We start from the raw sequence: 22917 nt of genomic DNA on the forward strand, positions 1-22917 counted from the left end.
TCAGCGTGTTGTCATAGCTGGAAACAAAGAGCTGAAGGATTGTGTGAGATGAAGGAGCTGGTTTCTCAGGGACATGATGGAAATCATCCAGCAAGTGCGGCATTGCAGTGCCTTGCATAAATGTTCACAAAACCCCTTACAGTCCTGAAATGAAAGGTGTTGGGAAACTTGCAGCCCAGGTGGGATTTTATGCTGAATCCATTTATGTAAGCTCATCTGCGGTGCACAGAAAGGAAGGGACCCAAGCAGAGATGGCTATCGAGCTTTTTCCCAGCTGGGAACTTACTCAGCTGTGCAGTGGCCACTCCAGACCACGGGCTGGTTCCGTCCTGTGGTCCCAGTGGTGGCAGCTGGCATCTGCCCAGCTGGCAAGGGCTCTTGTCATGCCACCTTCAAACACAAAACACATGCATGTGAATGAAGGAGGGTGTGAAAGAGCTGGAAGCAGAGCATGGCCATGCTGGCTGCTGCCTCTCGTGTCAGCAATAGCTTCTCCTGCAGGAAAGCTGCTTCCAGCCCTGCCCCAAAGCTGCCAGGTGCCCATGGATGGAGGGGGAGAGATCCAGTCCCTGCGCAGCCTCTTGCTTCTGTGCTTCAGTTCTCTCCCCTACAAAATACATCTGATATTTATTTGCCTGTATTGGGTTATGGCATTTCCTTAAAGTATTTTAAAATTCCTATATGAAAGAAGGCTATTCACACTTTCGTCATCTTTAAAATGTCTGGTCGTTGACTTTTCTGTATCCACTCATCTTGGAAAGTGACGTCCTGTCCATTTTAAACTCTTCTCACAGCTGTGACTTCCCGGTCCCAGGGCACCCCTCTGTGCCATGCTCGTCATGAGCCTGATGCGCAAGAAGCTCATTTTGGGGAGTGCTGCTTGTTCTTGCCAGGTCACCACGACCTGTTTGCCCCATGGGCAGGCAGGTATTGCTGCAAGGATCTGGCAGTGAGGACTCACCTTGTTAAAGTGTTTTTCTTGTGGAAAATGGGTGCTGCTTTGGGTGCAGCCCATCTCATGCATGCTGAGTTGAGGTGTCCTCCAGACCAGGTGCAGGACAGAGGGAGAGATGTTGGATCAATTTAGGGAAAATAGCGTTGCTGACTCCTTTTAGAGTAACTGTGAGATTGTGTTACAGCACGTAGTTTGCAGTTCCTCTAAGAAAGAGCCTTTTGGTGGCTGTGCCTGCTGGCAGCTCTCTGGCTGCTCTCGCCTCTGAGTCCTGAGGTGACCTGGCTGCCACTCTGTGCTCTCAGGATCAGCAGCAAGGGGAGCAGGCAGGTTGCATATGTGCATTTCTGTGTTTAAAAAAACCCTGCTCCTGCTTCAGGGGAAGCAAAGAGTTTTTCTGGTTGTGCCAGTAATGGCTCTTTTGCTTCACAGCTGCCAACCTAAATTGTCCCATCAGTCTTGTCCATCTGAGTACTGTCGCATGGAGCTGGTCAAGTGGAACAGCTGGGGGCTGCTGGAGCTGGCACAGCATTTGCTCGCAGATAAGCACCGCCTCACATGCTCACACTTCTCTTTATACGTTTATGTGAAGCCTAATGCAAAAGCCTCCAGGACTTCAGTGTGTTTTAGGGGAGCCTGTGCTGGGAAGCGATGTTGGGTCACTGGTGCTGTCAGTGTTGTATGGAGTGGCCGAGTACGCCATGTGCTGCTGGGAATTGTGTGTTTCCCTCTGATGCCTGTAGACCTTGTTAGGAAATCCGTGTGCCTAGGATAAAACCTGCAGTACCGGTAGCAGAAAGAAATCAGTACTGTGTGAAGTGCAAGCGGAAGGTTGTACTTGGGGGGGTTGCAATGTGCAGGGTTGTAGAATCATAGAATGATTTGGGTTGGTTGGAAGGGACCTTTCAAGGTCATCTAGTCCAACCCCCCTGCCATGGGCAGGGACACCTTCAGCTAGACCAGGTTGCTCAGAGCCCCATCCAACCTGACCTTGAATGTTTCCAGGGATGGGGCATTGACCACCTCTCTGGGCCACCTGGGCCAGGGTTTCACCACCCTCAGTGTAAAACATTTCTTCCTTACACCTAGCCTGAATCTACCTTCTTTTAGTTGAAAACCAGTAGGTACTGAACGTTTAGTGGCAGCTAGCTTGAATAAGCTGCTATTTCTCATTTTTAGCTTTCTCAGTACATACTTGTTTGAGGTTTTGCTAAGTAGTAAACATTAAAAAATTCTGCTTGAGACATTTTTGGGTTTTGTTTAGCACTTAAGCCCCCTACGTATTTACTTTCATTCTCTTACATGCATCCACACTTTTTTTTAAGTAACTGTGTTTTTGCTAACTGTTGAAAAGGGGGGTTTCCACATTGAGTTGTAATTCTGATGGGAAGTTTTGTAACTTGACGATTTGATCTGCCCCATCTCTATGATCACAGTCATATTTTTTTCAACAAAGTTATTTTCTTCTTAGCTCTTATATCTTCATACTCAATGCTATCTGTATTGTCCTAAAAGAACACAGCTGTTCTGGAGGTTCCAGTGCGGAGGCTCTCCTGTATTGCAGGAAAATTACAAGATTTTGAATTTCATCTTCCTTTTTTTTTTTTTCCCCGCATTCAAATTGAATAAATGTTGTCACGGGTCTTTTTCTTCCCTTAAGTGTCAAGGTACCTCATCTTTTCCCTTTGTGAAACTTGAACCACAATTCCTTCTAACATTGTCTTAAGGTCTCATGTCCAGTTCTGGTGCAGGCGAAGCATTGCAGAGTTAATTGTCATGTTCTTTTGAATTCAATAGTATCTCTGGTCTCTTCCAGTAACTCGTCACAACCACCTGAAAGACTTCATGCTGGTGGTGTCCATCGTCATCGGAGTGGGTGGCTGCTGGTTTGCCTACATCCAGAATCGTTATTCGAAGGAGCACATGAAGAAGATGATGAAAGACCTCGAGGGACTTCACAGAGCTGAACAGTCTCTCCATGACCTTCAAGAAAGGTAAGTTTTATGCATCCACCCAGTTGGAGCATTCAACTGTCAAGTCTTCCCTGCAAGGTTATTCTTCATTTAGATTTCAGGAAAGATTTTCTTTTTAGCTGCTGTGTACCAGTGTCAGCACCTTCCTGAGTGACAGTAGCAAACCTGCCAGCTGGTCTTAATAGCTCAAATGGGTGCCTGGCTCGTGAATGAATTCAGTTACCAGGCTACTCATAAAAATGTGTATGTGCTCACTTGACCTACTCTTTGGTAGTGACGTGCTAGTTATGTGTACTTGCGGTGTGCCACACAAAGGCCTGGGTGGTAAAAACTTCCTTGTGTTACTACAATCCTGAAATGTGGTAATGAAGCCCCTTGAGCAAAGTGACAGCGTCCGGTACCAGCATGTCCTGCTCTGAGATGGGCTCCAATGCACACTGACGTGTAGTCAAGCATGGCCATACATACTCCCACACAGTTTTGTTTCCTTTCTGCCCTGTTTTTGTGGTGTGTTTTGTCTCTTCAGTTCCTGTTCTGCTCTAAAAGTCATTACTGGTTAAAAAAAAATAGTCTCTCAATTTCTGGGAAGACTGGACTCCATTTAGTTTTGCCACTGTTGGCATGTGAGAGCTTTCCTCCCTACACTCAGAAGTTTGCTGCTTTAAGGACCAAAACATCTAGCTGAGTAAAATGGGTGGGAGTGCTCCTTCTGTACTCGATGCTGGTCACTCTTAGTTTTGAGTGTGTTGTCTTATTTCAAATAGGTACTTCCTATTTATTTACCACATTTAATTATATAGGAGCAGTGAAATGTACAGTGGTTTCTACTCCTAGTCTGACTCATACTGAAAGTACATCAGGATCCCCACCACCCAAAATTACAGTGTAAATCTGTGCTTAGAGGGGAAGAGCAGCCTCTTAAAGGAGTGTGAAGTAATCCAGCACACTTAGAATTTGTCATCAAGGCTGAGCAGGTTGTTCAACTCTGGCTTTTGATGGGAAAAAAACATGCTGAAACAGTGGAAGCAGTCAGAGGAATTGTACATTCCCTCTTTAATTTTTGAGCTATATCTAGAAGTCCCTGCTTCCATGCCTGCACGGTGATACCTAGATCCAGGAGCGTTGCCTGGGAAGAATGAGAAAAATAAATTTTGGAGTATTAAATACAAGTATCAGAACTCTAGACACTTTGGCAAAGTACTGTAGCCTCAGGGATGTGACCTCTACTCACAGAAATTACTGCAGTGGTTCCAGTAAAACTGCTTATCGGAGAACATGCTGCAAAAGAGGTCTTCCGCAGACACAGGAGTCTTCTAGGAAAGAAAAGAACATTCAGGGCTGTTAATGACAAACCGGGGGCGGGGGGTTTGGCGGTAAGATATTTTTTAAGGACAGATTTAGCAAACAATAGAGCATGATAGTCTTGGACTGTAACTATTTTTCATTAGCTTTAAGTGTAATTTTGGAGGACAAACCTTAATTTGGCTGCCATATAAGCTGACAGCTATGTTCCCAGCAGCTTCTCTGAAAGTGAAGCCCAGCCCCAGTTACATGTGCTGGTCACTCATGGGTGGTGTGACGAGCAACCTCTGCAAACACCAGGATCCCGAGGACTTTTGCAAACAGCCGAGTCTTTGGAAACCATATGACATAGCTATGAGACTGCAGCCTGATTTCTTACCTACGTGCTCGTGACAGCCTTCAGGGAATTGTCCCACACATGAGCATTGTTTGAAAGGCTTTCTTCTTCGAGTGCGATCACATCAGTTGGTTCTATGTGGAGGGTGAACACTTGAGAAAGTACCAAGGTGATGGTGCCAAACTGGGCATGTTCCCCTGGCAGTAATGTGGATACGTGACCTGCTTTTTTTTGGCATAGAGATAGAATCAAGTACATTTCTCCTCTGCCTACAAGGAACTGGCTCTAATCCACAGCTGGTTTCACAAAGCTTTGTGTAATTTTACATTACAGATTGGACATACCCCAAAGAAACAGATTATTCTTTTCTACAGCCAGAAGGACAGGGCAATTCCTTCTCACCGTCCATCCCCCAAAGCATCAGAGCATCCAGGGCAGGGGGTCTCTGCTGGGTGTCACCGAAGAGCAGGTCACACCAGAGATCCAAATGCTGGCTGCTGTGAATGTGCTGTGTGGGGAGCGACCTTGGGATCTGCTGCTGAGGGCAGAGCCATGTAAACAAGTAGATGTGCCTGGGAGGTTCAACTAATGCTCTAAATCCAGATAGGAAGAAACACAAAACCATGTATACTAAGCATAGCTTGAGTCTTAACCCAGAGCAGCTTGTGATGTTTCTGCAGAGTGTGCAGCTGGGAGGGCTTGTCCTCTGCAGAGGGCACTGAGGGGGAGCTCAAGAAGTGGGAGGTGAATTCCTGGACCACATGGGGCCTCTTGGCAGAGGATAGATCTAATTCTCCTCTGAAGTGGGGAATACGCCTTCGCTTCTTCGTGCTTGAGCCCCAGCAAGGTTCAGCTGTGGTCGTCAGCCACTGTAGAAAGGGCAAAAACTACCAACAGCAACAGTTCCCATGGACTTGTTCTGAAGTCCTACTCAGAAACTTCTTTTCTAGAGCTTGAAGTAACCTCCTGTTCTGGCTCATTGAAATTCAGTTCTGAACTGACCTCTGGAAGGCATGTGATGCCTTTCCAGTTGCCTACCAACTGCTAGCACTGTTATTTGATGAACAGCTCTGATAAGCTCTTGAAGAGTTGAAGGGAAGATTGATGCACATAGCCATTTTTTGTTCATCTTTAAAATTAATATTCTTCAACAGTGACACTTTCCAGTTAATTAAATGACCCATTAAGATAAAAAAGTTCATGTCTTAGCACATCCTACTGATGACTGGAGATTATATGAAGATCTGTATTGAAGATCTACTGATTGTATTGAAGATCTGCTCCTGAATTGTGAAGCCCCAGATGGACCTTGATTTCTTGCCCTCGTTACAGGTGCAGCTCTGAAGGCATTTTGTCATCTTGTGGAGCTCAGTGCACGTGAAACCAGTGTGGCTCAATTGTCTGGGTTTGAACAGGAACGCACAGACAAAATGTGGATTTGTCTGTAACCAATATAAGAAAATACAGGCTCAGCTGTAAGGAAAAAAATTATAGTAAGGGAGAATACAATATTAGAGTGCCTTTGAGAATTATCTTAAAGATAAAATTCCTTCTGTCTTCTGCGTCATAGTATGGGGGTTTTTTTCTCCTTTAAACAGAGATATTTTGGTGGATTGGGATTCTTACAGCCCTAGTATGGAAGAGTTTTAGCACTGATGCACAGGGCAGGGAGCGTGGGTTTATCTAAAAACTTGGAATGTCTTGGCAAGAGTCTCTTTAAATTGGGAAGAAAAACACTTTAGTTTCTCAACAGAGCTGTAAATTGAAAATGAGCCTTTTCCAAGAAGAGAGCCAACATCATGGCTGATGAGAGTCCAGCATGTCCAATCTGTTTTAAATGGCCCTCTGCATGCCAAGGAAGAGCTTGAGGAAGAGGAGCCCTTGGCTGGGACAGCCAGCAGCTTCACTCTTGACCCGAAAGGTGGCCATGGGTCCCTGCCACGAGTCTGCGCGCGGGCTGTGCTCCATCTGCCATCACCAAAAGCACAACCAAGTGCTGTCCTACATACGATACAATGCTGGAAGATGGACACCTCTGCATGTGCTGCAGGGAGCAGCATTTGTAGTGACTGAGGATCAGTTTTTCCCTTTCTTTAGTCCCCAGCTGGTCTGGGATGAGCAGGAGCTGCTTGGGGAGCCCAGGAGTGCCCTCCTGAGATGTGTTAGTTGTCATTTACAGCCGAGGTACAGCACACCCAGAGCCAGACCTTGCTGTCCCCTCTCCTCTGTCTCTCCTGCACATCGCTCCGTTGGTTTGCTCTCCAGTTTGGATGTTGATGATCTTGAGTGGGAGAAGATTTTATGACCTTGAAATACTTATTTCTGGCTAAGATGATTCTATTTGGGGTTTTAGGGTGGGTTTTTTTCTTTCAGTTTTATAGATTTTCAGTGACCAAGTAAAACTATCTATCTGCTGTAAGCCACTACTGGTTTTGCTGATTAAGCTGATGCCTTGCTAACCTCACAAACATTGCTGGTAGCTTCAGTTTAGATTAGCACTTTATCCAAGATCCCACCAATCCATAGAGAAGCTGCATGGGCAGGGCAGGAGGTGCATGCAGGGAGAAGGAGCTGGTTTGGGTGGGGAGGGAAGAGAGCTTTGCTTCTCATGGCAGAAAACAGGATTTTCCTCAGTTTGGTTTGGGTTAAAAATAGCATTGCCTCTGCTGCTCATACAGTATGGGTTTGTCCAACTTTTATTGATTCATCTCAAACTGTGATAACTGAGACTTTTGAAAGAGAAGTTCAAGTTTAAAAGGTGGGGACTGTTAGATTGATGCACCTGGTTTCTGATGGTGTAAGCCACAACACTTCATTGTGCTCAATCCAATAGCTGAAGTACATGTTCTGGAAACTCATCACATCTTGATTTGAAGTTTTCCAAAGATGTATGTACCACATTCCTCAGAAATTTGATCCAGGGTTTAATTGTTGCCACCATTTAAAAAAAACCCAAAAGGTATTTTTCATTTGAATCATTAGGCTGGTTCTTGCAAGAAGCCCTTTAATACTCTTATTCCTTTCATTGGTAGTACTTGTTCAACATGATTTTTCAGAACCGTCATTATGAAGTGAACCTCTTCATTTCATTTCAACTGAGTATTTGCCAAATCTTTTTTTTCCCCTTTTACTTGGGAATCACTGTGTCTCTAGAAGCACATGGGTTTGGGACTGTATTTAAAAGAGGCACTGCTGGCATTAGAGGTTTTGCCACCCCTTTTCAGGACAGCTCAGTCCTGCATGGGCCAGGTTCATTCTTGATGCTAATTCAGCTTCACTGAACTTGTGTGAGGATTGCGTTTACACCAGTGCAACTCCCCTGAAATGCAAACATCATAGAAACCCTGAAACATCTGGCTGTGGCTGCAGTGGTGTCTCTTTCAGAGGGCTGAGGCTTCCCAGGCTGAATGGGCAAACCTTCCTGAATGGGTACAAGTAATCTGTTATTACTTTTTGTTGCCATATATAATTCCTACTGATTTAATTCTGTCATGCAGAAAAATAATAACTTCCAGGCAAGATTAAGACCTGTCTAAATTTGAAGGTTTTTGCAAGGGGAAGACAGAGACATCCCATTTGGGTGGTCATACCTGCTCAGGCAGATCTTCCCCTCCTTTTTTTTTTTTTTAAGCCAAAGGTCTTCACTTTTGTAAAAACACTGAAAATTCAAATTAATTGGAGGCTTATTAAAGGAAATCCTGATGTGCTATGGAAAATTAAGAAAATGCGTACTGAATGTTTCAAAATGAAATGAAGTTGAGACTGTGGAGTTCACAATTTAATTTCTTCCTGGGCACAGTGAACTTTCTCCTTGACTCTCCAGGTACAGATCTCTGTTGACATCAACATAGAGTAAATAAGAGCAGGGCTGGTCTAGATTGTGGCTGGCCAGCCCTTGCATTGTGGACTCCTTCAGCTGTGTACAGATAGCCCGACACACACAGCATTGGGCTCTTGGTCTCTGTGTGTTGCAGACTGCAGAAAGCTCAGGAGGAGCATCGCTCTGTGGAGGTGGAGAAGGTGCACCTAGAGAAGAAACTGCAAGATGAGATCAGCATTGCCAAGCAGGAGGCACATCGGCTCCGAGAACTGCGGGAGGGCACAGAGAATGAACTGAGCAGGCAGAAATATGCTGAGCAAGAACTGGAGCAGGTAAGGGTTCAGCCAGATGGATGCACTTATGTATGAGACATGCCAGCAAGAACAGTAGGCAGTTCCTCACTCTGCTTCATCCTTCTGAGAAATCCAGTGATGTTCTGCTTATAATGCTCTTCCACCTTTGCTTTTCCACTCCCCTTTGTGGAGGAAAAGGTCCAAGTATTTCTTCTGCTACTCCACGTTACACATTCCCCCATATAGGTAACAGTGCTGCTTGTGTGTTGGGTAGCAGGGGCCAGGCAGGTGCTGTCTCAAGAGCCATGTGCTGCCACCACACACATCATCCCAGCTTGCCATGCATAAGGAGAGGTATTGAACTTGACCTGTAGCTGCACCCTCTGATGACTTATAATTCTCACTCCAAACCAAAAGCTCTTTCTTTTTTTCTTTTGTATCTGTTCATGGTTTTAGGAGAATTTATAATGAGTTTGGTTGTTCTTACCATGTTTTCTTGTGGATCAGAGAGGTGTACAAAAGAAATTTCCTTCCAAGGAAATTTAGCACTAAGTTAGAATCTGTACAGCAAAGTTAGAATTCATATGCAGTTCTCAAAAAGATTAGTTTTAAATTCAGACTAGCAGGAAAATATGTCCCCAAGTTATATCTTGCAATGTAGGCCTGGGAAGAATATTGTGTATAATTTGCTGCTGGCAAAAAAGAAACATGTTTGGTATATTACCAATTTAAACTGAAGTTGTGTGAGCCAGAATTGCATGAGCCAAGCGAGTACCATGGATATTCTGAGGTGATCAGCCTATCCTCCCAACCTGACTATGTGCAGGCTTTTATGAGGCGATCAGCATATCCTCCCAACCTGACTATGTGCAGGCTTTTATGCCACCATGGAGGATGCAGAAGAAAATGAGGCAAGAATCTAGGGTTTCCACTGACAGGGGGGAAGCAAGTGTCCTGGGCCATCAGGTAACCAGGGAACTATGAGGCAGTGCAGTCTAGGTATGCAAATAGTCAGCAAACAGCAAATTTCCTTCCTGCTTGGAATACCTACTGCCCAGACATCTGCAGGCACCTGTTACCAGCTTTGCTCTCGTGATCCAACATCATTGCTCCTAACTTGTCATCCAGCCTCTCCACAAAGTTACTGAGCTCTGTTTCAGGACACGCATTGGGACATCCGTACTCACGCACGTGGAAATTCGGTCATTTTGTATTGTGGCCCATTAAATAAGGATGTGTAGCCTTCCTCTTGTAACCCTGAGCCCTTGTACCTGACCTGCTCCTGGCTTTTGGAGAAGGCATGGTCTCATCCATTCCACTTCCCTTTCCACTTTACATTTGTTAAGAAACCCAGAAAGCCAGAGGTGACTTAACCGCTCTGTTGTTTCTTAGAGGCCTTCGGGAGGGATGCATTGACAGGGTGAGTATTGGTTTTACCCACCTGACCCACACTGTGTGATTATAACACGATCACCATCCCAGTGAGCTGTAGACCACGGACAACATTAACCAGTCACTCCCACTGACCGTAAAAGTCATTCGATTTTAAGATATTCTGGGGTCCCAGGGAATATTAAAACAAGGCCTTCTGCACCAGTTGATTCTTATCACCAAAATGATACTGGAGGGTTTGGAAGCTCCTTCTGGAGTCAGGCTTATGAGATGGAGAAGCAGTGTATTTCTGGGATGGGACTGTCCCATACTGGGTTGTTCATACTGATCCTATCTCCTCGTTAGGTCATCTTCCCCCAGACCATGGACCCAGCTGTGGCTGCAGACCCAGAGGGCATTCCTTGCTTTATAAATTGTTGCTCTTTGTGGTCAAAATGGGGTCTTAGAAATCTTCACAGGAGAATGTAGACACACTAAGTGACTCCTATTGATATTGATGCCCCTGCAGAACCAAGAGGGTTTGTGTTTTGGACACTGCTGTATGATGGCTCATCTCAACCACTGGTCCTTGGCTGTTGTTCTGCACCGCTTCCCTTTTCCACCATTCCATAAAAGTGTTGTTCCTGTAAATGTTTTGAGCACTCCTCTACCCCAAATACCTAGTGGTAGATTTCCCGTATTCCTAAATCTCAGATGCTTGCGGATCGCGGTCAGAGTTTTGCCTGTGGTGGGAGCAGTGCCCAGTGCCGCTGGTGTCAGAGGGGAAAAAATAGGCCTTCCTGGGGTCTACGATTCTGAATTTGTAACTTTTTGAATGATTTAGGCAATGTTATGCTCAACGAGACTAAATCACACATAAGTGATATAAGTAGTTGACCTCTTCTGTACGGTGCCTCCTGGCTACTTCTAGATGGACTGTACAAATGTCCTCCTGGATAAAATATGGAGTTTCAAAGTATCTGTGTGTGACCTGCTGCTTTTGGCTCACTAGAAATTACGCCTATGCCAGACTTGGTGAGACGTGACTGAGTTAAATAACACGTTGAGGGAAAAGATCCAAGTTTGAGCAATTTTTAAAAAAAATGCTTCTCTTCAGTCCGCTTGCGGCTGTGCTGTGTGGGAAACGGAGAGGCACTGGTACCAGGCAAGGGTGGGTGTAAACGCAGTTGTGGGAAGAGTGTGTTGGGCATTGGGAAGCGTGCATTGGGCATTGGTGCGGAGCCTGAGCAGGTCACTCGCTGGATACTCCCATTGCCTCTGCATTTCTTAGATCTGAGCCCTAAATTATAGAAAGATAAAATAGGACAAACATCATCTAGGCATCATCCCAGTGACACGTGCGCAGCCCTAACTGCATAGCTGGCCGTGCTGTAGCTGGACCTTTCCTCCTAGCTCCAACTCTGTTAGGAGAAGGTCTGCATTGGTGGGCCACGGTTTTTGAGGCAGTGAAAGCTCTTGAAGGTGCTTAGGGTTGGCTTTTATTTTAACAGCAAGAAAGTCTGTTGTAGAGTGTATAACCACATATACCCCTCCTGAGGTTTGAGGTGCTGTGGTTGGAGAGTAGTCCAGTCCACGACTGTTGTGCTGTCCCTGGATTGCAGCAGCTCTGAGCTGCAGTTGCCATCCTTTGGTTTCTCCGGTGTGGGACATGTTAACTTCTTGCAGGGCTTGTGTTAGACTTCAGGTTTATTAAAGTCTCTCCACATCATGTGTAATGGAAGAGAAGTGTTAATTATTGATGGTCTCTAGCACCACATACTTTTATGTAAGGTTTTGGTGTCTTCAACTTGCTTGTCACCCACTTTCTTCTAATTTTGTAATCGTTCCCTTCTCCAGCAAGATAAGTAAGTGGAGGAGACCAGACCGATGGTGTGTGGAGGAGACTGAGCTGGGGTGGAAGGAGAGTCCCCCAGAAAGCTACAGAAACTGCTGATTCCAGACGTGTTACTTCTTTTCCTGACCAAGCAGCACATGTTTTGTGTCTAAATATTTTTATCATCTTGCTCCAGTGTGAAAGTTGTCTCTTGACAAGCTCCCTCTGTTTGGCTCAGTAGCTGCAGTGAGAAAAAGCGATTGCCTGTGCAGCGTTGTCAGCGATTCTGCCTCAGGAGGATAATCTGTGAGTTTCACAGACCTGCAGGCAGGCAGCGAACTTTGCAGAGATTTCTAGAGGCTACGATAAGCACCCTGAATATCCTTACCTAAAGTCTAATTCTCTTTTAACTAACTCATGCATCATGCTGTCAGCTCTGGAGGGTTTACCTGCAGTTTATGCTGTTGTGAGGCAGAAGAGCTGACGTGAAGGGGTAGACCAGGTCAGTGATGAACTTGCCCTCCCTGATAGCTGAGGTGCTGAGGCAGGACAGCCTCGCGATGGTTGGAAATTTTTGAGGAAGGAGCTCACCTTTAGGATGAAAGGAAAACACCGTAGTGTGTTCTGGTCATCCGAGCAGCAGCCTTGCCCTGTTGGATGGCTTTCCTGCTGCGCTCCTCTCTCTCACTTGCCTGCAGTACCAGGATGCCATCTCTCCTTCTGATGACTTTTGCTTCTGTCATGAGTAGGATTAAGTTGCGTGGAGTCTCTTTTTTTTTCTCTTCCTTTTTTCTGGTACCTTAAAAGCACCGGGTTGGCGGCCAGCGGTTGGGATGACCTTGTGGGAGGGCAGGCTCTCCCTGCCGCTGCTGCAACACCGCGCCGGCCGGTTCTCCCCCAGGTGCGGATGGCACTCAAGAATGCTGAGAAGGAGCTAGAGTCCCACTGCAGCTGGGCTGCGCCCGAGGCCCTGCAGAAGTGGCTCCAGCTGACCCACGAGGTGGAGGTCCAGTACTACAACATCAAGAAACAGAATGCGGAGAAGCAGCTGCTGGTGGCCAAGGAAGGGGTGAGAATTTCAGCATCTTGTCCTGGGTCTTCCCCTCGCAGCCACGGGAAAAGGTTTGGGGAATGAAACCTGCAGAGCTGGTTTCTCTGCACCTCCTTTATTTGCCTTTTAATGCCTTAAATTTGCATTTTTTTGAAGTGCAGCACAAACCTTCATAGAGATGTAAGTAGGGGCTGAAAATTATAATAAGCGATCGCCTCTCAGGGCATGGCAGGCCCTGACCTGGGCATGCCCGTCAGCTGCGTTAGCCTGTCTTCAGTAGGCTGGAGCCCTGGGAAGGTGCAGAGTATGAATTGCTGCCTGTGTGACAGCACTGTGGGTAGTCAGTAAGCAGAAGGTTTTGTACCTATTAAGTATAATCCTTGCTTTAGGTGATTTACATGCGCAGGCAACAAAATTTCTAATGTGCATGCAATCTGTAGCGATGAATCATTTTTGTATTCCCAGTTGTTTCGAATTTTCTGTGCCAACCAAGAAGCGATGAGCTGCAGGGAAGCTGTCGAAACATGTATTTGTGTCTCTGGACGTACACAGCAGTCAGAGCTGGCAGCATAGAAAAATTTGTCTGCCTTAATATTTTTTTATTCTGAACATTTTAACATTTCAATGGTTTTCCTTTTGCTGTGTCAGTTCTTGTGTCTACATCCTTGGTTTGTCTTTTGTAAGTCTCAAGTTACTGCCGCTAGATCTGTGAACCAAAGAGCTGTGTGTGGCGACTTTAATTTTGATTATACACTGTGCCACAACAGGAAGGCAAAAAAACAAACCTCCAAACAAAAAACCTCCCCAAACCAACAACCCTAGGGCATTAACAGTGTTTCTCTGATAGTTTACTCATGGGAAAGACAAAACAAGGTTTTATGACAGAGCCATTTGCTGTATGAAGTAGCTGGTTCAGTTCTCTGACTCTTTGGAAATCAGAAGGGCCAAGGAGGAGCCTGAAACCCCCAACCTTCTTACTCACTGCTGGCGAATTCCTCACCCACCATGCTAGGAAGAATAACACCCTTCAGTAAAAACCCAACTCACACTATTTACATGTGTGCAAACAGCTGCAGGGACTATTTCTGTCTCAGCCCATCCAGGATGTTCTTGTCCTGGAGGAAACATAAGGCTGTCTTCTTCCTGTGACCTTTTTCTGTTGATGTTCCAGGCTGAAAAAATCAAAAAGAAGCGAAACACCCTGTTTGGAACATTTCATGTTGCTCACAGCTCATCTCTAGATGATGTTGATCATAAAATCTTAACTGCAAAGTGAGTATCTACTTATTATCTTCCCTTATTTCTGCCTGCCTTTTTCACCCCTCACTTATTACAGGCACAAGTGTACTATAGCCTGTACAGGTGCTCTTGGTCTCATTTTGCTGAACTTTTGTTCTGTTTACTTTAGTTAGCTGGGATTGGACTTCTTTTAGTCAGTAACCTTTTAATTTTATCTCTGTGAAACAAGAAATTGCAGTTATCCAGAGCAATTAAAAGTCCTGTCAAAATGAGCAATTGGGGGATCGCAGTATTCTTAAGCGATTATCCCTGGATATTTCAGTTGTTGCTGGTTTTTTTTTTAAACTCCTGTACTCCTGAAAGTGGAATTAAAGATGTCTCAAGTATTAGGATACAAAGCTGAACCACTAGACTCCCTGTTTCAGACAATTTATGGTGTCTTTTTCCTTCACTCCCCACATTTTTCCTTGCTTGAACCTTGCTTCCAGGCAAGCGCTGAGCGAAGTGACGGCTGCACTGCGGGAGCGCCTGCATCGCTGGCAGCAGATAGAGCTGCTCTGCGGCTTCCAGATCGTCAACAACCCAGGCATCCACACCCTGGCGTCAGCCCTTAACATTGACCCCAGCTGGATGGGCACTCCGCGGCCTAACCCCTCACATTTCATCATGACTGATGACGTGGACGATTTGGATGAAGAGATCGTGTCTCCCATGTCCATACAATGTACGTAGACTGTGTTAGCTGCGTGTGGTGAGTCTGCATCTGCCGGGTGCCACAACATAGGGCGGACCTGGAACAGTAGTTCCAATATGTTAGGAGGAATCAAGGTATCTAAGTTAAAGTTTAAATGACCAAAGAGAAATTGTTAGTTGTTAAGGGTCAGGAATGTCCATAAGTGCTAGACCACCACTGCTGGGGTTGCTTGGAGCCTGCTAATTCCAGCAGAACTAGTAATTTGTAGATGTTATTAGTCATCATTTAATCATATGTATGCTGTTGTGTTCAACTTACTGAATTTAAGCATTTACCAAAAAAACCCAAAAGGCATGGGCTAGACCCACAGAAGTGAGAGAGAAAAACAAAGTACATTTTCCTGATGTCCCTGTAACTAGAACACTTGTTCAGGATATAAAAGGACCTGAAGACACCCCCTCCTCATGCAGGGCTTTGGACTTGCACCTCCTGCCATTCTGTATAGGGAGGAGGAGCAGTCTGCTGTGGTGATGCTGCCTACCTGTAACAACCTGTTAAACATTTCCTGGAGCAAAGACTGAAACTTCAATGCCCCATCTCCTGTGCATGTCTTGTAGTCACCAAGGTGGGTGTTTGCTCCCTCTTTAGCGGTGACTGTTTGTATACAAAGTGCATCGACTCCTGTAGGGAGGAACGGGGCTGCTGGAAAGGGAGGGTGGACTGCTCTCATGAGCCCAGATCTCTCGCAGGAAGGGACTGAACTTGAGTCACCCTGTGCCTGTTACTTTCTCAATTGCTGAGCTCTTGGATTAAGTGAAGGTTGTCTCCTTCTCCATGAAAGGTTTGTGAATCAGTCCTGGCTACTGTTCCCATGTTAAACTGACCTAGATTTGGTCTTGCTTCTCTCAAAAATGCACTTTCCAAATACAGTTTCCTATCTCTAGCTATTGCACAAGAGAATGGGAGAACTGAGGAGCAGTTCCAGACACTCTGCCACAGTGGTCTGGGTGGCACAGGGAGCAGCACGTGGCTGGAGCACAGCTTTCTGAGCTCCATCTGGGAGAGGGAAGCCCGTGCTGACAGCGTTAGCTGCAGCAGTCTTTTTAGTTATGTCTGATTCAGGTCACTTTCTAGTGAAGACTTCATCAAAAGTCTATTTAACTGGGTAGAAGGTGGGGAAGAGGAACAGAAGAGTGTTGGGGTTGGCAGTGTGCGCTGCAGGAGATGCCCGTATGTGCCATTGCCATCCTTGCCTCGTGGTTTCGGGCTCTGGTTAAATGCTGTGACGGTCTGGAGGTGAGTGCTGAGGTCAAGCTAAGGACGATGAAGGCAGAGCACTGAGGATTTGGCTAGCTTGCAGGATGGTAAGGCAGGAGGAACTGGGTATTTGCATCTTTCCAGGCCTCAGCAAACACGAGGGTTGGAGCTGGCAGTTTATGGGATTGGGTGTGCATGGGGAAGGTTTAAAGTCTCAAACAGATAATGGTGTCCTACTAGTCTTTGTGATTATCAGTTACCATTAGAAACCAAGACAGCTCCAATAAAACAGTTGCAAAGACGCAAGTGAGGTATTAATGAGAGAGGGATGTCTGAAGAAAAGCCCTAAGTAACACCTGAAGCACAGTCTCTGGAGGATGTGAGCTGTATGAGGCATGAATCTTTATCTGAGATTTTAAGCCTCAGCTTCTTTGTGCCTTGCTTGGGACACCTCGAGTGAGATTCTTGCAGTGAGCACTTGCAGTTCCCGTCAGTCCAGTGATCAGCGGTGAGCATGCCTGCCTGCGTGCCGCAGCGCTGACCTGCATCCCTGCAGGTGATAACTCTGCATAGCAAGCACTGGGCATCCAAGTTCCCAAAGCAAGGGAGCGTTTGACTTTCCATAGAGGATTTTTCTTTTTCTGTGTACAAAAACTGCTTCAGGAGACAAGTGCAGAGATTTTCCTCCCCAGACGTGTTGGGGTTGTTGCTGACTGCCCGTGATGATTCTCATGGTAAATCACATTTTTCTCTCTCCCGTTCACTCCTGGTTGGCCCATCCCAGATGCAGCCTGGCTTTTCGGGCGCAGGTTCAGTGACCGCTCGTCTCTGTCCTCGGAGGATCAGTCCCTCTGGAAATACCCTGGTTTGGTTCTCTTCAATTATATTTTAATTTTTTGTTCTACCCTCTGCCCTTTTTCTGGACTAAAATACATACACAGATTTTCCCACTTTCTGGCACAGAAAACTAATGAATCTACCTCTCTTCACTGAGTCATTAGCATCTTTACTAACCCCAGGGAAGAGTCTGGTGGGATGAAGAAGAATCACAGTTCGCTGTAGTTCCCGTGTGCTCTTGGGTTTTGCTTTTTTTAAAAAAATCCAGTTATGAAATCTGGAGGGTTGATTTTACTTGGTTTTACCCCTGAGGTGGAGATTAAGGATTCAGGCTAGGCCAGGAGGAGGTGATAATGTTCCCTTTCCCATCCCACCTCTTTCTTTGCACGGGCTTTGCTTGCAGCCCCTTCACTGCCAGCTGAGGCTGACCCCAGTCCTTCCTCGTGGGGGCTGCTGCTGACTGCTATGCCTTTCTTCCCTCAGTATCCTTAAATAAATTGAGCAGTGCCACTTATTATGCTAATCTGTCCCCTGGTGCCCTGATGCTGGGGCTGTGGGGATGGCATGCTCCGCCCCAGAGACGCCAAGCCTCCTGCTTCTGGCTGGAAGCGTTCCCTTCACGGAGTGCTGCTGAACGCTGGCAGCATGGGATGGAGGAGGACAAGCACGTGCAGCAGCAGGCCAGGCTGTACACTGGTGTTGGTTAGGGCTTGCGTGGTGGTGGTCTTCCTCAGGATGATGAGCAGGTTATTTGGCTAACGTTGATAAAACATGTGCAGTGTCTGGGGTGAGATGGTCTTCATGGGATTCGAGGGGCTGCTGTGGCTGTGCAAGGTGAGGTCTCAGCCTTTGGTCCGGTGCTTATAGCAGGGTAAATTGTGCAAAAGGAGAAGGCAAAGGGGTAAGTCAAGTTGGTAAATGAGGAATGGAATGCCAGGAAAAAAACCCAACAAACCCCTTAGGGAAGAAAGGATGGGCCAAGAGAAAAAGAAACCTGTAGCAGAAACCCATAATCCCCCAGTTAATTATTCTGTAGAGCTTGGATCCCTGTTAGCCCTCCAAACTGAGACTCCTAAACTGTATCCCTGCCAGCAGCAGGCAAGTAGGGATCAGCTGTGCTATTCCTGTCTGTGCTGCCTTAGTTAGCAGCAGTTGTTGCTGCAAAGGCACAGCAGGGGAGCTGGAACAGCCTCCAGTTCTGCCCATTAACACTCTCCCCCTCACCTCCTCTGATCAGTTTTCTGCAAGTCCCCACCGGAGCAAGGGGGTTTTTTCCACCTTGACTCCGTGTGACTCGATTTCACTTAATTTCAGCTCTGGAGCTCTTGAGAGAAAAAAAAAATATTGAAATAGAAAGTGGATCGTATAAAGAGCTCCAGCAAAAGAAAGGTTCATAGATGGGCAGTGTAGTAAAGCAAGAAGTAGCAAACCTGAGTGGTGGGACCCTGCGAGAGGAACTGTGATTAACCTTGGAGATGTGGAAACAGCAAAGTTGACTGAATTATTCTTGCTTGTTCCTTCTTTCACTTGAAATACGTCCCAGCAGTGATGCTTCAGTACCTAAGTTGTTGCTGTCAGTTGAGCTGCAGGAGACTCGTGTTTCCTAGCTGTATGTTTTTATAGCAGTGATTTGCTGGTTCTTCGATTCCCGAAGGAGCTCTCCTTCTACTCCATTTCTTAGCTTTCCTGTCTGTTCACCTTTTTAACCCATTTTTACATTTATTTCTTATGTATACAAGAAATCCTGAACAATCCTGAACACCTTATCTCCTGCAAAAGAAGGAACATCTTGTATGGAAATTACAGCTAGTGGGTTAAATACAACCAGTCTGGTTGTCTGCAGGATGGCGATACAGCCGAGTGGATCCTTAGTTTTCCATGTGTAATGCTCTGCCTGATGGAGATGAGCGTGCAGAAATCTCCGTGTAGATGAAGGTGCCTCCCTCTGCCTTTCTAACGGTGACTCCCTGGCTCCGGCTCAGTGTGTAGGTGTGGTACAGATGTAATGTAGGCTTGGTGCAGAGAGAACTGGCCGACCTCTCTGGCCTGTTACCTGACAGGAAAGACTATGTGGCCAGAAAGATCATTATGATCTTTAAAAGCTGTTAATTAGCTGGTGACGGTGCACTGAAGGAGGCAGTCCAGTTTGTTTCTCTGAACCAAGATGAATTTGCAATTACAGAAAAATACTTTTCAAATCGAGTGTCTCTTTGATCAGTGAGCTAATTATCGAACAGACTGGAACAGATGATACCACTTTTGGACCAGAGCTATAATTTCAGGCATGGACTGATGACGAAAGCCTGTGCCTACCCAATTAATATCATAGTTACTATACATCTGTCACGTGTCCTGGCTGTTCTGCCCTGCAGAAGGGTACACAGCTGGGAGGTTTCTGCATCTTCATAGAAGCCTTCCTGTGCCTGAACACAAAGTGCAGCTGTACTTTACAACCCTGCTTTCTGTCCTGCATTCCTGCGCCTTGCTCCAGGAGTTGCACTGGCACAATGATGCTGGAAGCAGGAGCAGAGCCGAGCTCCGGGAATGGAGCTCTCCTTGCTGGCTTTAGGTGCCTACATTTGAACTGATCACCAGAGGCTCCTTTTTTTAGGCTGTGTAGGGAAGTAGAAGTACCAGGGCATGAAGCATCTGAGCGATTTGGATGTCTGCGTTAGGATGAAATGAATCATGCCCTGAAAGTACTGACTTGTTCACGTTTACTATAAAGGGAGCCTGGGTGGTAGCTCTGATGTAAAGTTGGGTAGGATGAATCATGCAGCCAGTTTCTGCTTCAAGCAAGATGATCAGATAAGGTGTTCAGAAAGCACCTATATCAGGAATGGCAAACAGAGTTTTTCATGGGTTGGGCATTAATCTAGCATGTTAAGCAGTAGCACCAGCTTAATGCTCATCTGCATTAAACCAGGGTAACTTACAGCACAAGGTGGGATGGCTGCAGTGGTCTGAGAAAGTGTCCTGGTGACAGAAAGCATGGTGCTGCGGTGCATAGCCCTGGCCGTGGGTGGCAGTTTTATTGCGTTGCCTCCTCGCTGATTTGATGTGCTGCCTTCAGCATTCTCCCTTTCTCTCATTACAGCTCCTGCCTTGCCCAGCACAGTTCGCCAGCGCCTGGTGGACCCACAGCACGCCCACGGATCTCAGAGGTTGGTAGAGAGTTATGTGCAAGGCCAGAATGAGTCGGGCCAACCTGCCCATTACTGGGCAGGCAGAGTCTCTCTCCGTCGAATGCACAGCCTCTCCTCTGGACAGTCTTTCAGTTCCGACCTTCCCGGCACCAGCCCACCATCTGCTGCCACCACCACCTCTTCCACCTCTTGCTCCTCATCCACCACCACTGCATCTGCTCCTGCTTGCCATGTCCACCCTATCTATTACCATCACACCACCTCCTCTTATTTCCTTCAGATGGACTCCATCCCTGATCTACCCCCTCCTGATGTCACCTCTGGAGTTCGCTGTCGCACTGAAAGCTTTGGGTATATTGCTGTTTCTTTTCTAGCTCCCTCTTGCCTGCTGTGTCTCAGAGCTGATGCTTGCTTGGGTGCTCTTTCTCCTAGATTCCTTGTGCCCTTTCCTTTTGGGCCTTTATTTCATGATTTATCTGCGTTTGTTTCTTCAACCACTCTCCTGTGCCAGTGGACCCTCTAAGGAGTGCTCCATGGTCCATTCCCATATCTGCGAACTCAGCAGGTGCATAAACCATGGAGGTGCTGTTGTTTAACTGTAGCTAAGCAAATGAGAATTCCTGGGCAATCGGTTATCGCTAAATAAGTCAGTCTTTCACTTGGGTAATGCACCTGTGAGAACAAAGGTAACACAACTAATCAAACAAACACTGACCTTATTTGAAGCCTTGACTTATTTGGGGTCTTCACAAGCGAATTGCAAAGGAAACACGATGGGTAGATACTGTGAGATAGTAGTTGGTGCTGCTGAAGGGTTTGAAATTCGTGCTGTTTTTAAGAGATGGCAAAAAGCAGGATTTAGGAATTCCATGTTTCAGAGTGTCTATCGACCTCTGTTTTGGTAGGGGATGAAGCATGATTGTGTTTTGGCTATGGAATGTCTGAATAATGAGGAGGGAGTTAGTGCTTCTTATGCTGGATCACTGGCTTTAACTTGGTCACTTTCAGTAGTAACAGCTGGCGAGCGACGGTTCTTTGGAGACCTGTGTATGCTAGGATCCAAGGAGCTAGTTGTCATCCACATCCCTAAATCCCTGACCTCTGCTGATTCACCCTGCCGGCATTAGAAAGGCAAAGGACTGGGTGGGCCATAGATGGGGGAATCCTATCTGCTCTAACTGGGGTGCTGCGGGGGGGCCTCCGGCAACCGTCCCAATTTCAGAAATGTTCTGTAGCCCAAGCAGAGGATTGTGTTCCTTGGGCTGCCTGGGGTGGCTTTCTTCCAAACAAGGTCCACAGGCAGCAGTCATTGGAGGTCCTCGCCCCACGTGGGTCGTGGATGGACCCAGCTCCAGAGTGTGGTTTGAGACCACGTCCATTCAGATGCTTGATTTAAACCCGCGGCTAAGGGGTGAGTGGCGAGTCTGGTTTGCATGGTTTCTGGTTCAGGGGCATCGCAGGCACTTGGTGTGGAGGTGTCGGCACTGAAGTAGATGGTGGAAGGGCTGTGATGGGCCATCAGGGGAGTCCTGTCCTCCTGCCCTGCCGGGGAGCTGCCTCTGACTGTGGCCAAGTCATTCCATCTCTGTTCTGCGCTTTCTCCTTGGTAAAATTAAAAATAGTCTCCTTATCCACAGCATGAGGGAAAAGGCTGGAAGTCTCTCAGTGAGGAAGTCGATGGGGACGATGTCCTTTCATGTTTATTTATCCAAGCAGGACAACATTCCAAGTCACCACATCTTCATTTGTCCCGGCACGTTGTACCATTATTCCTTTATCTGTAGGTACCTTTGCCCTTAGCCGTAGGTTCTCTCCTGACATCATTTACACAGTCTCTGTTTTGGATGTCTCACCTCCTTGCTAACTTGTGTGTCTCAAAGCTGGGCTGCCTGCGGGCTGCCCGCTGGACCAGAGCATCCCTGAGCCCAGGCTGCAAGAAGCAGCACGTGTAAAGCCCCAAGCAGCCCCAGGCAGATGATGGATTCTGGAGTATTGGGGCGGGGGGAAATTACTGCACCTGCTCCACAATGGACAATTAAAGAGCAATGTCTTGGTTAATTTAGTAATGTTTGTTTTGGGATTACGAGAAGCAGCATGATTAAAATTTAGATTAATTACTGCCAATTTGAGTTCAGTTGCAGCTGTCCCAGTTTGACTGATAAAAGCTGGGAATGCTTCTGGTAACATTGCACAGTCCCTGTTTACCATCGACCTTCTTGTCTCTGTAGGGGCTTGTCCTGGGAGCTCGAAGGCTGATGTACTGTTTCAAAAATAGCTGTATAAACATGATTTTTTTTTTTTTCAGCTGAGGCCTGTGATACACTTAATTGCTGACCAGGTTGAAGTCTCAAACCTGTAGACTCCCCTGAGAGTGGCAGAGGGAAATGTAGTGTGACTTTCGGATCCCCATTAGAAAAGACAATGATGCTGAGAGGTCATTCCCCATGGGCACTTAGTAGTTTGTCAGAACGTAATTGGCCACCATTCAGTGGAAGATAGGACTTTTTTGTCCCTGTTCCCACAGCGAAAACCACCTGTTGATGCAGGATAATTGATTTAGCAATGGAGATTTGCAGAGTAAGAACTTCTCACATAAGATTTGCTTCAGCTACACAATAGCAGACAAAATCCATGCTCATTCATTTTCTGTTCATTGCAGAAAACAGAAATGAAGAATTGGGTGCCCAAATGTGTTCTTGCTTTGTTGCTTTTAATTTTTTGTCAAACTGCATCGTTAGCAGATGCTGCTTAGATGCATCTCTTTAAAAATATTGCCACAAGGGCATGCCACAGCACAAGCCAATGAATTGC

The 22917-nt window shown here is 46.4% G+C and overlaps 1 protein-coding gene across 9 annotated transcripts in view; it reads left to right on the plus strand.

The window, feature by feature from the left end:
* Positions 1-22917, plus strand: part of STIM1 (stromal interaction molecule 1) — a 102137-nt gene that overhangs the window by 69301 nt on the left and 9919 nt on the right. For 3 of the 9 annotated variants that reach the window (XM_049823572.1, XM_049823571.1, XM_049823573.1), the window contains exons 7-13: positions 2769-2946; positions 8539-8716; positions 12784-12951; positions 14105-14205; positions 14661-14896; positions 16908-16988; positions 20058-20457. In XM_049823572.1, the coding sequence (XP_049679529.1) occupies positions 2769-2946; positions 8539-8716; positions 12784-12951; positions 14105-14205; positions 14661-14896; positions 16908-16988; positions 20058-20457 (1342 nt within the window). The other 6 variants (XM_049823576.1, XM_049823577.1, XM_049823575.1 and 3 more) reach the window with 5 other exon arrangements.

This window comes from Accipiter gentilis, chromosome 19, assembly GCF_929443795.1.
Source record: "Accipiter gentilis chromosome 19, bAccGen1.1, whole genome shotgun sequence".
Classification (NCBI taxonomy): Eukaryota; Metazoa; Chordata; class Aves; order Accipitriformes; family Accipitridae; genus Astur; species Astur gentilis.